This window comes from Pieris napi, chromosome 21 (assembly GCF_905475465.1).
Source record: "Pieris napi chromosome 21, ilPieNapi1.2, whole genome shotgun sequence".
Lineage (NCBI taxonomy): Eukaryota > Metazoa > Arthropoda > Insecta > Lepidoptera > Pieridae > Pieris > Pieris napi.
This window is the reverse complement of record NC_062254.1, coordinates 2,122,461-2,140,418: the sequence shown is the minus strand read 5'-3', so window position 1 is coordinate 2,140,418 and position 17,958 is coordinate 2,122,461. Positions and strand designations below refer to the sequence as shown.

The window sequence follows — 17,958 nt, the reverse complement described above, 5'->3', positions numbered from 1 at the left end:
CACGGAGACAACCTTAATTGAACTTTAATAAATAATAATCGTTCCAATGAAACTTCTTTAATGCCAGGTTTAAAGCACTTAATAAATATTGATTCAACCGTGTTTAACGTTTTATTCAAATGTGAGTAGGTACTCGCGTTAAACAATATTATTGAATATTGGTACCAATTCTTAAAAGGCCGGCAACGCACTCACGAGCCCTTTGACAATGAGAGTGTCCATTGAGAGTATCACTCAACATCAGGTGTGCCTCCTGCCCGTTCTAAAAAAAAATCATGTGTCCAATTCACACGTGGTAGAAGTGAAACCTTCAAAAACAAAGTTTTTATAATTAAAATATGTAAATTAGACTTTTTCTCTATCTAAATGAAATGATCCTATCTTTTCTTTAAAAATAAATATTTTAATGTTAAATTTATAACTTTAATATCAATCTTTAATTTGGTAAAAACTAAAATAATAAAAGTTTGAAATAAATTCACAAGATCCAACGTGGGAGAAAATGAGATAGGAAGCATTATACAGTGTATAAACTTTTAATTAAGTGTAGTACGAAGTTTTCACTTCAAAAAGTTTCTATAACTAATGATTTGTAAATAAAATTCATAAATAATCTAATTTTATAATTAAACTACTTACTTGACTTACTTATTTAATTTTCATCAAATCTGTTTTTTTATTTCAGAAAATGTTCAAATACACACTAATTTAAAGTTTATACACTGTATAATGCCTCCTATCTCACTCTCTCTCACGCCAGATCCTATTAATTTATGTGTCTGTCTCTTTTTACTGTCGCTTTTTCCGTTGCATCCGGTTTGAAATCACAACGATTCTAAAGATTCACTTCAAAAATTTATATATTTCTATTACGATATATTGTAGGCAATTTCTCCAACTCGCACTTTCACGATCTTAGAATATATTTAGTTAATACTATTAACATTTTTTCCAACACTTTTTGCAAATACATAAAAGCTCTAAACACGTAGTCGGAACAGTTTCCGGCAGTCTAGTTTTTGCATACCAACGAGCCTACGTGCAACTCGGTTCCCACGCGTCGCTTGCACAACTAAATCTTGTATCATTGAGCGTTGTACCATTTGATTATTCCATACGAATTTTCCTTATTACCTTCGTGGATCAGTTAATCTGACTTGGTTAATCAACACAAATTCCACTATATGTGATTCCAGTACAAACATCTTTATGACGTATTGGTCCTTCAAGAAAGGCGGCTACTGGTTCTTAAAATGCTGATAACGCGCTTGCAAACCCCCTAGTACTGTCCATGCATTTTAACATTCGGTGGTGTCACTTGTTTTAAAAAATATTGGTTGTTTGTAAAGTAGGTTTACGATCGAGATGTTTACGTGATAACGTCTTATTGGTGATATAAGTTTTTGGGAAGTAAGGAATTAATGAAGATAACAATTTTTTCAAATTTTAAATTACATCTATCGTTTTATTCACACTTTTGATGATAAATTTCGGGTGTTAAATGACAAGTTTACTTATTCGACTATGATATACATTTTTCTTCATACATTCACGGAATGACTGGCAGCGCTCGAGATGAGACGGGAGATCGGTCCGTCTCTCTCTCGTTATACCTGCGATCGCGCTCGTGAGGTTTTGGTGTGACACAAGTTTCTGAACATGTCACCCGACTAAAACGATTTTAAAGACGTTATCACGTCAAAAAAAATGAACAACGTGGCCATGTATAGATAACAGTCGGTACAATAAAGTAAATTCGTTTAATACGATTATATCTTTGAAACAAAGGATTTTGATACGGTTTTCATAAATACAGAGTGATCAAGTTAAAAGAGTTGCTACATAATGTAATTCTGGTTTTCACCTTGATTTTTACACACAAACATTTTTTTTAAATAAACTGCCTTGCAATTCTGTAACTCACTTTTCGAACTCGCACAGCGGTTTTGCTATCGGCGGTCGCGCTTAAATCAGTCGTGAAGCAGTCATTTTACGATTTGGCATTCTGATAAGGAGGGAGCTTGTACTTTTGTGTTTGTTTATCAGAATGAATTTACATTACACACGAAGATGTTTATGCAAACAATAAATAACCAGTGTTTAATAAGAGAAGAGATCGCTCGCGATGAAGCCGCCAGGCCTTTTCATTTATTTACGTCAACTGTATTATATTTCTGTATGCAACTAATTATTGTTAGTAATAAAATAAAATAAATAAATAAGATAGCTAATCGTATCATTGGTATCTGTTTCTTAACCTCCAAGAACCTCCATCTAAGGAACCTCCATTAGTCTCCATTATTCTAAGTATGATTAATAAATAATATTAACTAATAGTGTCCTGTATCCTATAATATTTTTGGTATGCATGCACTAGCGATAGTGTCACACACACTTTAATTCTGATAAGTAATTTTTTTAATGTTAATTTTAATATATAGAACCCGGCTGCCGTGTAACAATGAAGACAAACTATCACAAAGATAACATTTATTATTCACACTGCGTCTCGCTCGATCCGTCTACGATCAGAATAAAGGGAAAGTCATAGATATACCTCCTTTTGCAGAGCGATTTATGGAACATGATGCAATCTTGTATAATATAGAAAATAACACAGCAACGCGATTTTTAAGCCACATTCAGCACACCACCTCTTTGTTGAACCAGCTGCCAGTAGAGTTATTAAGCCGATACGACTTAGTAACCTTTAAGAAAAGAGCGCACCATTCCCTGAAACACACTGGTTGGTGACACACCCGCTAGCCCCCGGCGTTGCAGGTGTCCATGGGCGGCGGTTTTCACTTTATTCAATTTTTTTTATAGAACAGGGGGCAAACGGGCAGGAGGCACACCTGATGTAAAGTGATACCGCCGCCCATGGACACGATGCGCGAGGGCTCGCGAGTGCGTTGCCGGCCGTTTAAAAATCGGTACGGTCTTTTCTCGAAAGACCCTAAGTTGAATTGGTTCGGCAATACTTCAGCGGACAGCTGGTTCAACATAGTGGTGGTGTGTAGCAAAAATGTCTTAAAAACGCTCAGTAGTGGAACGACGGGCGTCGAGGTGATACTGGTGGAATTTTGTATTATGTCTCGACGTCCGATGATGAAACATAGGTGCAGCCCTGCGATTCTGTAACTCACTTTTCAAACTTACACAGCGGTTTTCGCATCAGCGGTCGCTCTCAAATCAGTCGTGAAGCCAAATCATAAAATGACTGCATTCTGAAAAGGTGAGAGCTTGTAGTTTATTGTTTATCAGAATGCCAAATCATAAAATGACGACTGATTTCAGAGCGACCGCCGATGCGAAAACCGCTGTGTGAGTTCGATAAGTGAGTTACAGAATCTCAGGGTTGGTATTAATCCGAACATCTCTTGGCTTGTCTCCATACTTGCCTTGTATGTGCAAGTGTTAATTGTGCAGATAGAAAGAAAAATCTATTTGTGAACACTATAATCGAACACTCGACTTCTGGGACATAAACCTAGATCACTCTGCCTGCATAGATTCCCGTTTAAGCATATACTTAAGCATCCAAACTTAATGTTACGAGAAAATAGCGTTAGTCACATTAACATTCAACTGTTTATCACTAGGACTAACTTCCTATTACACAATTGTTTAACTTCAACGTTTAAATTAACCAACGGCTTAGTGTTTTCACAATTTTCCCATTTTACACCTTGCAGGATGTTGCGTCGAGATAACTAAAATAAATATTACACGAACAGAGTTTTTCTAGAAAGATAGCATACAAAAATTACCCGCTTTCTCGCATCAATTTACAAATATATTTATTATTATGTATGTTAATTTATCGTAATAAATATTACAAAATTAATTAACTTTTCTGCATTATGATGATATATTAACAAAAGAAATTTATAAGTGATATATTCACCAGTTTTATATATCTTTGAATTTTTAATTAACCTACAATTTTTTTAAATGATAGATCGTATATCGAGGAGAGTAGTGTTGGCCTAGTGGCTTCAGCGTGACTCTCATCCCTGATGTCGTAGGTTCGATCCCCGGCTGTGCACCAATAGACTTTATTTCTATGTGCGCATTTAACATTCGCTCGAACGGTAAAGGAAAACATCTTGAGCAAATCGACACGTCTTAGAGCAAAAAAGTCGACGGCGTGTGTCAGGCACATTAGGCGGATCACCTACTATTAGATCTAAAAAGGTTGTAGCGCCACTTTATTTTATTTTTAGATCTGTTTTAATTTTCCTGACATAAATTCATAATATTGTACAACAAATAAAGTAACGTTAAGTTAAGTTTTCGCTAGTTTGGCACCTTTGATTTTATAATTGTCATAAGTAGTTATTGAAGAAATAAATACAGCTTATGTTACTAGGAAATTAAGTAGTTTTCAAACGCAGAAAGTGTTTTTGAAATCGTAACGGTTCTTTTTGAGTTTATTCATGCATAGAAATTAAATAACAATATAATTAAAAACAATAGAAATTAATTAAGTTAAATAATAAATAAAATAACATAAAATTAATTCAAGTTAAAATTACTTAAAAATATATTTTAATTTTTAACAAAGGATACATTACTGCAATGCGGCAACCATTAACATTATTTATTTAATACACATAGAAAAAAACAACACACCATTAAACAGTAATAGATTAATATATTTAAACTAAGACTAACTATATTACAGTATAGGACCGCCTTGTCTCCCAAGTACACCAAAGCCCCATATATGACACGATAATTTTCGTACGAATGTTACACGCCGGCCAGCTGACTGGCGGCTGGCATGATATTAAATAACAGTCTTTCGCGGTCCTCGCACCGAAACGCACGCGCGTCCTTTACCAAATGTAGCTATGTACGATCTAAGACTCGCGATAAATAAGTTTGATTTAGTGCATTCTGTTGTGGAAGTTTTTGATTACTAAACGCTGTGGACTTTAAAAGGGTATGTAGGAGTCGTTGATTCATAAGACAAATTAGGTTTGGTGAGCAAACTGGTGTAATGGTTGCAAATATAGTGTAAAACAAAAAAAAACTTGGCGATTAAAAAGAGTGGCGGAGAGTTGCCAGTTCTTCTCTTCCGTTCTACGCCCTTGGTTTGAGAACTGGCAGTTAATGTAAAATTAGAAACATTTAATATATATTTCTTTTTTGACGTTCATAAGTGTACATTGTGTTACTTATATGAATAAATGATTTTATTTCAACAATTCATGGTTTAAATAATACACATGAACATTTACGTAAATTTTTATCTTTAAATAATTATTAATGAAAAAAAACACTAATTTAAACGCGGTTTAATAACGAATATTTTAATATTTCATTCATTACAAACAGTTTTATATCTAAATAGTATAAAAATAAATATTAATTTCGTATGAATCATTCGTAAAGTATATCCGGTCTAAAATTGATTAGCCAAAGTAATTTGAAAGATCACACGGTGATTAAAATTTTAATTAGTGTTCGCTTTTGATACTAACGAATTCTTTGTTTATTTATGTAATTTTTATTTATTATAAAAGAGTAAATTTTCCACTAGTTTTCGAAAGTCTAGAAAACCCCCAACGAATATATTTTGGTGTATGTTAACTAATTAATTATAAAATAAAATCTTCGTCCTTATAAATCATACAAATCTATTTAATATTTAATTACGGATCAAGTACAATTTAATAATTTAAAAATGATAAACGTTAAAAATTTACGTTTAAATTAGGCACAAATAATTGAAGAATATAATTTTGAAATGAAGTTGGAGCGCGTTGATGTCTTTAATAGCGTGTTTTCTTATATAACGGTGCTTTTGTACTACATACTAACAATTCTTTGGTAACACTATGATTCACTACCGATATCTTCAATCGTAACGAAAATATACATTTTTAAATAAAACTTTCTTAACCCAACTGTAATTCAAAGATTTTATTATTTTTACATCAGAATTCATACCATAAATACTATTTTTTTTTCTACAATGATAATTATGACACTTTAATCCATAGACAAATCGTAAGCTTCTAACGAGTATGTTGTATTTATTATTATTATTTATTAAGTGTCAAGTAGGTGGTCAGTCTTCTGACAGCATAACGTGCTATGCCGGGTATATCACAATGTTTTCCTTCACCGTACGATCAGGTGTCAGATACACACATAGACATAAAGTTAGTCCACAACATCAAACCTACGACCTCAGGGATGAGAGTCTCACACTGAAGCCTCTCGGCCAACACTACTACTGTGTATATTCAGTTAAAAAAATTTAATTACGGTTATTTGAACAAGTCTTTATTAATAATAGAAGATTTCGTTTATGGTATTAACTTTTATAATTGTTTTTTTTGTAATCGTTGTTCAAAGATCAATGTGTTTATAATAAAATCATTACAATTGTCAATCTTACTTAATGTGCTTTCATGACCAGTGGAAACACAAAGATTTTGTTTAATAAAATCTAGAACGTAAGATTAATAAATCGTTTCATATATTTACATGAATCTTTTTACAGGACCAATAAATATTTTTATTTAATACTTTTTAGTCCATTTTAAAGTTGGTTTATAAAAGGATTTTATTCAGAGAATAAGTTTTCAAAAGATGAAAACAATTATATCAAACAATTCACTGGTAAAATATATTCTTACGTTAATTAGATTTATAGTAGTAAAATCTACTAATTGTAGACAACTTCCGCGAACCACTACTGGTATCAGCAGCCCACTGAAGTATTTCCGAACCAATTCAACTTAGCCTAAGTTGAATTCTTAGCCCTCAAGATAAGACCGTATCAATTCTTAAAAACGGCCAACGTTGTGTGACTTCTGGCAGTTTGAGTGTCCATCGGCGGCGATATTACTAAACATCACGTAAGTCTGCCCGCTTGCCCCTGTTTATATATAACAAGAGTCAAGTAAAATAAAATGTACTTGATTTGAATACAAAACACATTCACTTTTTATTGAACAAAATGGTTTCTATTTATGTTAATTCCTCTCTTTTAGATATATTTTTAAATATTTTTTTTTAAAGACAATTCACACCAATTGACGTAGTCCCATGCTAAGCTGGTGAAGCTTGTGTTATGGGTACTAGGCTACGGATATACATACATATTATAGATAGATAGACATATAAATACATATTTAAACACCCAAGACCTAAGCACAACACCAAATGCTCATCATCGATGTTCGTCTCAGCCGGGGATCGAACCCCGGACCCATGGATTCGCAGTCAGGGGTACTAACCACTAGACCAATGAGTCGTCAAAATAATATAATATTTTAAAAATAATATAATATTATAAATAAAAATAAATAATATAATGAAGTTGTAAATTCAAATGTAAGAAAAACATTGACATGACACTTACATCTATGAAAATATAAATTGTCAACTTTCACGTCGTTACGTGAAGATCAGAGGCTTCACACAAAGACAGGTCATAGGTCGACCTGTTCACTGTTCAAGCCTTTAAGAAGCTATTTGCTACTTCGTATGTAATATATTAATTGCTAAACTGTTTTTGGCCCCAATACGTAAGATTTTTTTAAAGTACTAGCTGGCCTGGCGAACATCGTACCGCCTAACAGTCGATTCTTTATTTTTTTTAAATACTTATTCTGCTATTCGGGACACCGGTCATTTACCTTCCCGGAACCCCCCCACTAACACTTGAACTTTATGATATGGTATTAAAGTTCAAATTACCTTTAAATATTATTACGAATATTTTGTATGGGAAAAGAGAAAAGTCTTATTTTTAGACTTTTTCACTCAATTTTTTTAAATTTTTCTCTCCGTAAGAACCATCCTCGTACTTCAAGGAATATTATAAAAAAGAATCAGACGTATCGGTCAAGCCGTTTTCATGTTATGTCGTGACGGGACAACGGGTTTCATTTTTATATATATAGATATCGTGATTTAAGAATCCATTTTCACCTATATATCACCCTTCCAATACATAGTGTCTATTTAAAACAAAGTCTAGTTACGCCGATCCCGGTATCTTCACCATAACTATTATACGAAATTAATAAATTTAATCAGACACGGAATTCATTCCATTGTATTTCACAAAAAAACATAATATTTTCATTCATATTTTAAAGAGTTACAATTCACAATTTGAAAATCAAATATACAATATTTACAATTTGCTTAACCTACGTAGTAATAATAAAAATAATTAAAAATTAATAAAAAGAAAATTTAAAAAGTAACGCTGGCAGCATTTCCTCGCTGTATTGCGATACTTATTTGTCGAGCGAGGATCGCACCAGCTCTGGGGTCACCGGTACTCTCTACCAGGTGCCAACTTAAATCTTTAATTAGCCCCTGTGCACTTGAACCTCACGGCCCAAGAGTCTCTACTCCAAAGGGAACAAAAATGTAGTTAGAAGAAAGACTCTTAAATTTAAGCCGTTTATTTATTTCCACAATTAAAATTGTATAGTATAATATTACTTTACTTAAATATTATTAAATTCTTAGTACTAAAACATATAGAACAAAAACATAAAACGCGTACAATGTGAGCCTAATAATTATAAAACATGTATACCATAAACAAAATTTCACGGTTCATAAACTACAAACAAAGAGCATCAAGGTCCGATGGGCACTTGATAAACTATTATCATTAATAATAAATGTTATAATTCGCGCGCTAATTTATTTATCAACCTTCATTTTTTATTGGTTTCCGTCCGTGGTATCGTCAAGGATTAGATTATATAACTTATTATCAAAAAAAACAATTTTATACTCCATATCTTAAATCTTATAATATTATTATTGTTCCAACTTTCGCAATTCACGCACTTATTATTCTGGCCCTGTTTGCGACGACGGTGTTTGGCGTATTCACTACAATGAAGAACTTTATAACATCCCAGACGACGCCAACATCGTCCAATTCATAAAGTGCAACAGGCACAAGTGGCTGGGACACTGTACTGAATGGGGGACGACAGAACCCCAAGGTCCTTACTGAACTTACAACCAGGTGGCAAGAGAAAACCCGGTAGACCGAGGCTGCGTTGGTGGGATAGAGTTGTCAAGGACCTCAAAACAATAGGGGTTCGCAATTGTACGCGGGAAGCACTGGATAGATTGCGATGGCGAAGTGTACTTGAGAAGGCCCACAAGGGGCTGTATAAAAATTGATGATGATGAAATAATAATTTATTTTATTTTAAGCCTTTCATTATTTCCTGATACTCTTATTATCTAAGTATCCTATGTGTTAGTATGTCTTTTTTCAGTATGTACTCGTATCAGAAACCCTCTCCGGTATAGGCCTCCTTCAAGGCTTGCCATCTTTCTCTACCGTAAGGATTTTGGATCCATTGGGGACTCGCGATTTTTTTGATGTTATCATCCCATCGAGCGTAGGGTCTGCCTCTGTAGCTTTTGCCTGGTGGACCTCTCCATGTAGTTACTATTTTCGTCCACCTGTGATATGCTAGAATAATACAAAAATATGATTTAATTAGTTTTATGCAGCACAATATTCTCAGTAACTCTGGTTGTGTCTTCCTAAACAATTTTTGTTTCAAAGGCTTTGTGCTGCTAATCCACTGAGCCGATGAATTAGAATAATTCAATTGATCATGAACTTTTTATGAATATCTTTATGTCCATGAGAATTTATTTGAACTGAATTATATTGGCTAATAATAACTATATCGCGTCATAGACGATAGCGGGAATCCTTACAAGTCAGGGCTGCTCACGCGGAGATCGTAATCTTCTTGAACCACAGTATTGATAATAACAATATTAAATCGTTCATAAATAAAATATGACACGAATTTCAATAATGAATACATATATATTTTAAATTATATACAGCTTTTCAGTTTCAATGTCTGATGCATGTAGCATTTAGGAATTCTTAAATTACATTTTTTTTTATATAACAGGCAAATGGGCAGAAGGCTCGCAAGTGCGTTGCCGTCCTTTTAAGAATTGGTACTCTCTTTTCTTGAAAGACCCTAAGTCAAATTGGTCTATAATACAAGAGAGAATAAATACATTAGTGGGAAAATGGTTCCTCATCTGAATATTCTTCTCTTTTGTAGTCTTTTCATTTCTGGTGTTAAGTGTCACAGCACAATTTCCTCCATTCCCCCCTATTTTGGGCAAGTCTCAGCTCCTGGGTGATGGTAAGACCTATAAGAGCCTTTACTTAATCGACAGGCTTTTTAGTCTTGTACCCTTCACTATTTTATTTTAACGGCTTAGATAAACACTGCTAATCAGAATAATTACTTATTAAGTAAACATTTTACAATTTAATTTATTAGATAGGATGTGAAAAATGATGTTCATCACTATATGTGTTGTAAACTGTGGTCTCTGTCTGGCGGTAAAACCATTGTTATGCAATGTATCAAATATTGCCTTCGCGGTGACGTCTATGAATATGTACGGTGAGGCCGTTTTTAAATAGAGCATGAAAAGTATTTTATTGCTAAAAACGCCTTTGCGCTTTAAAAAAATATAGATAGTTTTGTATAAAGTATGTGTACACATACTTCTGTAAATAGTATAGTTTCAAGTAATAAATCGGGCCTAATTAACTAATTAGTAATGCTAACAATAATATTTTTAAAGGTATAAGTTAAAATAAAACTTATAATTTCATTTTTGTTGATTTGGTTATGCTAGGAGCGCCTTAGACCCAAAAAGTCAATGCCTTGTGTCACAGAAAGATCGCCTACTTGCCTATTAGAAAAAAAATGAACACGAATAGATTTAACTAAATATTCAACAATATTTGTTTTCATCTTAAAAGTTTTTTACTATGATTGCTATGGTAGAATGTGTGAAAAACCTTATAGATGATCGATCTCGTCAGTGGCGTAACTATACCATCTGGGGCCCGTGGCAAATTCTTTTGCTGGGGCCCTATCAGTAAAAATCGTCACGTTGTACTCAGTTTCATTTTAATAAATTTCGAGATTTTCAGCGTACTCAATTACACGTTGTATATGTCCCACTAATGGCCATAGGCCTCCTCTCTTAGGCGAGAGGGAATGGTCTGTAGTCCCCACGCTAGTCCAATGCATACTGGAGACATCAGATTCATCTATAGATCATAATATCTCTTGGGTCGGGGGCTCGTGGCATTTTGCCAGCCTTGCTACCCTATTATTATGCCACTAAATCTCGTCAATCGCCAAATAGCAATCAATTTCTAGATGCTTAAGCACTCCTAAAATACTTAATGGAATTAACTAATAGGCCATATAAATTTCAAAATCCGATGTAAATTTATACTAAAACATCCAACTTTTACATTTAACATGCTGAACTTTACGAATTACCGGACCTGGTTTGCTGTAAAACAAGCGAAACATCGGGATTTAACAGGCTTGCACAGTGCTATGTACAAAACTCATAATTGTTGCCAATAAATGGCAAATTGAACCGCGTTAAATGTGTAATTATTTTAATATTATCTTTTAGGAAAAATAGATAATTTCTTACAATTTCGTTGAATAGTCCATCTTCAGTTCTTTGTCTAGTCTAAATGTTTATTAAAAATTGTGTTCGGAATTTGTCTATTTTATAATTTAATCCATTTAATAGGTACGATTCCCCGGCTGTGCACCAATTGTCTTTCTTTCTATGTGCGAATTTAACATTCACTCAAACGGTGAAGGAAAACATCGTGAGGAAACTGGCTTGCGTTAGACTAAAAAAAGTCGACGGCGTGTGTCAGGAACAGGAGGCTGATCACCTACTTGGCTATTAGATTGACAATAAACATGAAACAGATTCAAAATCTGAGGTCCATAACTAAAAAGGTGGTAGAGCCACGGATTTATTTTATTTATGTAGTTTAAGAATATTGTAAATACTCTAATGTTAGTTTATTAAAATTCTAGATTTTAACAATCCAAACTATATCTAACTAAATAATTTAAGATATATGTTACGTAAAATATATACTTTCAAATAATTACATTGAGAAACGATTTTGTTACAGATTTGTGAAAAATGGCCGCCAGAATAAAACGTCTCAGTTTGCATCTGCGTATCTTTGCAATGGTAAGTTTAAAATATACATATACAGTCAAACCTGAGTAATAACAACTGGGTAAACGAGAAAACTCTATTAATGAGATTATTTAGTGGATTCCGTCATTTTGCCCTCCTTTATAAGTGAGAAACATGAAACCTGTATAAGTGACAGTAATTTTTCACGCGTGAACATGAGAACATAAGTGAGATTGATACTTGCCTATCCCTCTATGAGTGAGGGTTTTGTTATTTATCACCCATTCTTAAATTTCGAAGGACTCTTATTTAATTCAAACCAAATATGCGTCTGTTATTGTTTTCTGTAGTTTATAGATCTACTAGCTGATCCGGCAAACGTCGTTTTGACATGAATATCATTTATAATAAAAAATAGGGGTTGATCGTAGAGGAGTGAAAATTAGGGGTTGTATGTATTTTTTAATGCTGTATCATACAAAAATAATAAAAAAATTTTTTATCTAAAAATTAAAAAAAAAAATTAAGGGTGGACTACCCTCAACATTTAAGGGGATGAAAAATAGAATTTGTCCGATTCTCAGACATACCCAATATGCACACAAAATTCATGAGAATCGGTCAAGCCGTTTCGGAGGAGTTTAACAACAAACACCGCGACACGAGAATTTTATATATTAGATTAGTGAGACAAACCCCTTCTGTAACTCTGTAAGCTAGAAACTCGGGTTATTGAGAAACGAGAAAAGAGAAAATTAAATTAAATTTAAAATAAAAATATTATTAATTTATTATTATTGCCAGAAATATATGCATTATTAACTTTAAACCTTATTTAAATCAAAATGAATAATCACGATATTTATCTTAGAGTTTATTGCCAGTTCTTCTCTCCCGTTGTACGCCCTTGATTTGAGAACTGGCAGTAAATGTAAAATTAGAAGCATTTAATATGTTTCCTTATTGACGTTCATAAGTGTACATTTTGTTACCTAAATGAATAAATGATTTTGACTTTGAATCTTACTACTTATACGTGAATTTTGTCGACGATACACTAAATTTTGCACACGTTTTTGTAAGCATCATATCCCATTTTGAACATGTCTTAAAACCATAAACGCCAGACAATTTAAATTGAAATATAGATCTAAATAATTTCATAAGCCCACTCTGAATAATTGCTGATATTTTCGTAGGCTGAGTGTGTGCCAATGTGTTCTATCGGCTATTTGTTGCGTCAGTGCACTTGACACGACTCGAGTGCAATGGGTCAGCTTGCACAGTAGAGGCGTCAAATTATAATTTGTATATTGCAGATTATCACGTCCAAATTTCAGACAATTCCAAAACATTCGTCTTACGGGCTACATTTTTAATGAAATATGTGGCTACATAATTGCCGACTATATCCCGAAAAATACAAAAAACATTTTAATGCAGCACATGGCTGAATAATGTATATCTCGGCAATATGTCTGCAACAGTATATGTCTCTTGATTTTGTCTTTACACGGTCTACATGTAAAATGTGGATTCGCCCTTATTTCAAAAGTGATACATCCCATACGGCTGGGACACTAAACATTCATCGGACATACAAAATATTATTTGGCAATACATCCTGGCCATACTAAAAATATTGCCGAGTATCGCATAGTCTAGCCGTAAATGCTGGCTAATGTTACCAGCCACACCTTGCAGCTAAACATTTTCGTGAAAAATTGCTCCGTCTAGGAGCCCCTTTCTGTATGTTACCATAGCTCCTCTGGCCATTATGCTATATGCATTCTGATTGCCAATGCCATTTTCTGGCTGCAGATTTGACTTGATTCAGAGGTGCATCCTGTTTTTAAAGGATGTCATACTGAGCGCTCAACTCAGTATTAATGCCTTCTGCTAACTACAAATACTTTCCTAAGAAATTTAGCTTTATAAATGAAACGCATTGTTAAATAGCGTTTTCTACTGCCAGTTGAACCAATACATAATAAATATAACAACGACAGTTCTTACTACTTTACCAACGCAGTCGGATAATGACATATTAATTTTACCTTCATAATTATCACAAAATAAATATAATAATTATAGATTAATGTGTTCGTAAAGTGACGTAAATATTTACAAATCGGTGAATGGCCATAGGTTAAAGAAAATTGGTGTATAGAATGTGTGTTGACAAAATTGAGTTATATAATCTTAAGTTATCATTTTCGTAAATTACAAGAACATTAGATAATGACCGTGTTGATTATAAAATTGGAAATGTTTATTCAGACTCCATTTGCGAAAACTATTTAAGTAGAAATTAATCTTGGCGTTACGATACATAAAAAGTCCTGTATATATTTTATTATTAAGTAAGTTTAAAATTACATTAAACACTCAGTAATAATATTATAATAAGCAATGTTGGCCTCAGCGTGCGACTCTCATCCCCGAGGTCATAGGTTCGATCCCCGGCTGTGCACCAATGGACTTTCTTTCTATATGCGTATTTAACATTCGCTCGAACGGTGAAGGAAAACATCGTGATGAATTTTTGGCTGAGACCCAAAAAGTCGACGGCGTATGTCAGGCACAGAAGGCTGATCACCTACTTAACTATTAGATTTAAAAATGATCATGAAACAGATTCAGAAATCCGAAGCCAAGACCTAAAGAGGTTGAAAAATAATTATTAATATTTATTTATTTTTAATACTATCTATTGAAGGGTTCAAATCAGCATAAACAACAAAGTGGTTTTCTACAGCAAGTTTAATTAGTGGAGTAATTAAACGTTAAATAGCCAGTCTATTGGCCAATCTAAGCAAATAAATCTAATTTTTATTTATTTCTTAACACTTCGTTGCAGCCTTGCCATTCTGTAACTCACTTTTCGAACTCATGATTTGAGCGCGACCGCCGCTGTGAAAACCGCTGTGTGAGTTCGAAAAGTGAGTTACAGAATTGCAAGGCAGAGCTGTAATACAATTGCCATAAATAAATGAAACTGGCGCTTTCGAGAGAGCTCTCCTAGGTAACCACTTTTTTTATTAATGTCTTCAATTTTACTTTTATGGTCTACATTACAATATTCAAATTGTATCTCATTTCTAACTTTCCATAGACCATAGACCAGTTCTATAGTCTATAAACTTGATTGCATCAAATCCGAAACCTAATATAATTTTGTTCAACTTATATTTAAAAATGCGTTTCCAACCGTTTATATTGATTTCTTGTTTATTTAATTAATGCGACATTTTAGTAATTATCAAAACAGGACTATATCTTATGTAACTGGTAGAACACGTGTTCCGATATATTATAATCTGGCCTTGAACGTGATATTGCCACAGAAATGGGGTTAAAGTGAATTTTATACATTTCATATGACCTTTGGGTCAGCTTTTACCAAACAAATGGGTAGATCTAGTTTAAATAAGTTGTTTTATAAGTATGTTTTTTTTAGTTTAAGTTTTATTTAACTACAGTTAAACCATTGGAAAAGGTTAAATTGTTTAAAATATCGGAAATTTACGGTTGGTTGGGAATTGAAAATAGTGTCAATTTTTTTTAAGGTCTTTTGTCATATACCAGCCTTCTAAAGTATTATATATTAGTAGTAGTATATATTTCCGAGTCAAGAAAGGAGACTTGGGAGCTACCTTGCGATTCTGTAACTCACTTTTCGAACTCTCACAGCGGCAGTCGCGCTCAAATCAGTCGTTAAGCAGTCATTTTATGATTTGGCATTCTGATAAGGAGCGAGATTGTAGTTTATTGTTTGCAGGCAGTGTGAGCAGTGTGAGAGTACATAGGCGACTTTATCACTTAACATTAGCTATAATAAATAGAAGTTATAATTAATTCGGTAGAACTTGAATGAAATCTAAGCATAAACTTATTCAATAAAAAATGACTTATAAATTACAACATAAAGTAACTTGTAACCTATTAACTTTAAGAACTCAATACAAAAATAGTTCCACGTTTGAAAACACCGTATCAAACACCTGTATCCCCCGCTGAGTGGCGCCTCGCTAAGCAGGTTTGTCAGCGCGTGGAGCACCTTCCACAGCTGTGACCTGCCAAGTTGTTGATTCAAACCAGTCTCTATTATCCACTTTGTCCAATTAGTATGAGTTTAATTCCATGGAAGATGGGCCGGGTGTTGGTATGGGATGCAACCTGTTCAGACACACTGGCCCCTTCCCATCTAGATGGAACCAACAATAGAGCTGGTGCAGCGTGTGATGTGGCGGAAAAAGCTAAAGCATGCAAATACAGGGGTCTAGGCTCCATCCGTGGGGTCCAATGTTAGTCGACATCACAGGAGACCGAAGAGCTGGCAGCTACCTCGGACGAAGTCATTCTTTGTCTTTGTCTAGCTATTCAAAGGGGGAACGCTGCCAGTATCTTCGGAACCCTGCCTAAAGGGACTCCTTTTAATAATATATTTTAGTTATTATATTTTAAGGTTATTTCCTGTTTTTTGCAATAGTAATTTAAAAATGGTTTTATCAAATATATCTATAGATACTGCCATCTCATATCCAAACTACACATACACAAACTAATATTAATAAAGACAAATTAATAAATAAAAAATAAAATTGCCTTTATTCGAGTACACTACACTAAGTCCATGTCATTTACACTAGTACTCGACACGAGTGAAAGCCTCCTTCAAATTCTTGCACTTCTCTCTATTCCTCGCGAATTTTCTAATTCTGCCCCGCTATCCCTTTTATTCCATTTTCCCAAGTTACACGGGACTTCCCAAGGGACAATTAAATACTTATGAAATATGTAAGAAATATCTTAAGAATCAGGCGCAGCGCTAACCAGATCCATGCAACTTCCTTGCAATCGAGATATCATGGCACAAATCCTGAGTATCCGCCAAGCGAATACAAACAATTATTAAAACAAACAAAACACTAATATTAATAAAAGGTATTTAACAAACCTAGGAAATAGCGCATCACATATTATATCTGTTAACACTTTATATTCATTATATAAAATTAATAATAAAATAATATACATTGAAATAAATAACTAAACTTAACATAAACTAAAATATATCATTAAAAGGAGTCCCTTTAGACAAGGTTCCGAAGATACTGGCAGCGTTCCCCCTTTGAATTGCTAGACTAATTCTTTGTCCGAGGTAACTGCCAGATCTTCGGTCTCCTGTGATGTCGACAAATAAAATAAAATGTGTTAATGTTAAGTACTTAGCAAATACGTTTTATACATGTGATAAAAAATTGATGCGTCAAGCCATTTTCGTATATGTTGTCAGTACGTCATCATTAAGAACCACTTTCATTAATATCGAAAATGAAAGTAAACACAAGTCAAACTGTAGCAAAAGTAAAAGTTGTACGAGTGGATTTTTAAAATGTCAATTATTGGTTTACGCTAAATCGATTTTTAGTCGCACTCTTAATTTCTGAAGGTCGTGTTATTTAGCACTGCTTCCTCCACACTCCCCTGTCTTCGGCAAGCCTCTGCGCCTGCGCATGGTATATGTAAGGGCGTTTACTTGATCGGCCTCGAGGCCTAGTGCCCTCCATTTTGCCAGTAACGATTCGTTTTTCTAAACTTTCTGGATCTCTGCGTGTTACATGTCCGAAAAACCGCAAGATGCGTTGGTAACAAAGTGTCGAAAGACGATTTTTTACCTGTAACTGTCTTAGTATGGATGTTCGCTATCCAGAAAATTCTAAGCATCCGCCTCTAAGCAACACCAAATTTACAAAGCTTTTATTTTGTCTTATGAACCTGTAATTTCAGATCAGATATTAGGCTTATATCGTGTTGAATGGGTAATCAAGACTTAGACGCTATTGATAAATATGATGTGTTGGTTTTAGACCTTTACTGAAAAATGTTTAGATGTTACCATGGACCAGATATTCATGCTGCAAAAAAAATTCT

General features: G+C 33.8%; 1 protein-coding gene across 1 annotated transcript in view; it reads left to right on the top strand.

The window, feature by feature from the left end:
• The first annotated feature begins 4,815 nt into the window (after window positions 1–4,815).
• Window positions 4,816–17,958, top strand: part of LOC125060464 (protein spaetzle 5) — a 37,889-nt gene continuing 24,746 nt past the window's right edge. The window contains exons 1-2 of the mRNA XM_047665370.1: window positions 4,816–4,948; window positions 12,011–12,072. Coding sequence (XP_047521326.1) covers window positions 12,022–12,072 — 51 coding nt within the window. The 5' untranslated portion in view covers window positions 4,816–4,948; window positions 12,011–12,021. The remainder of the gene's footprint in view (window positions 4,949–12,010; window positions 12,073–17,958) is intronic.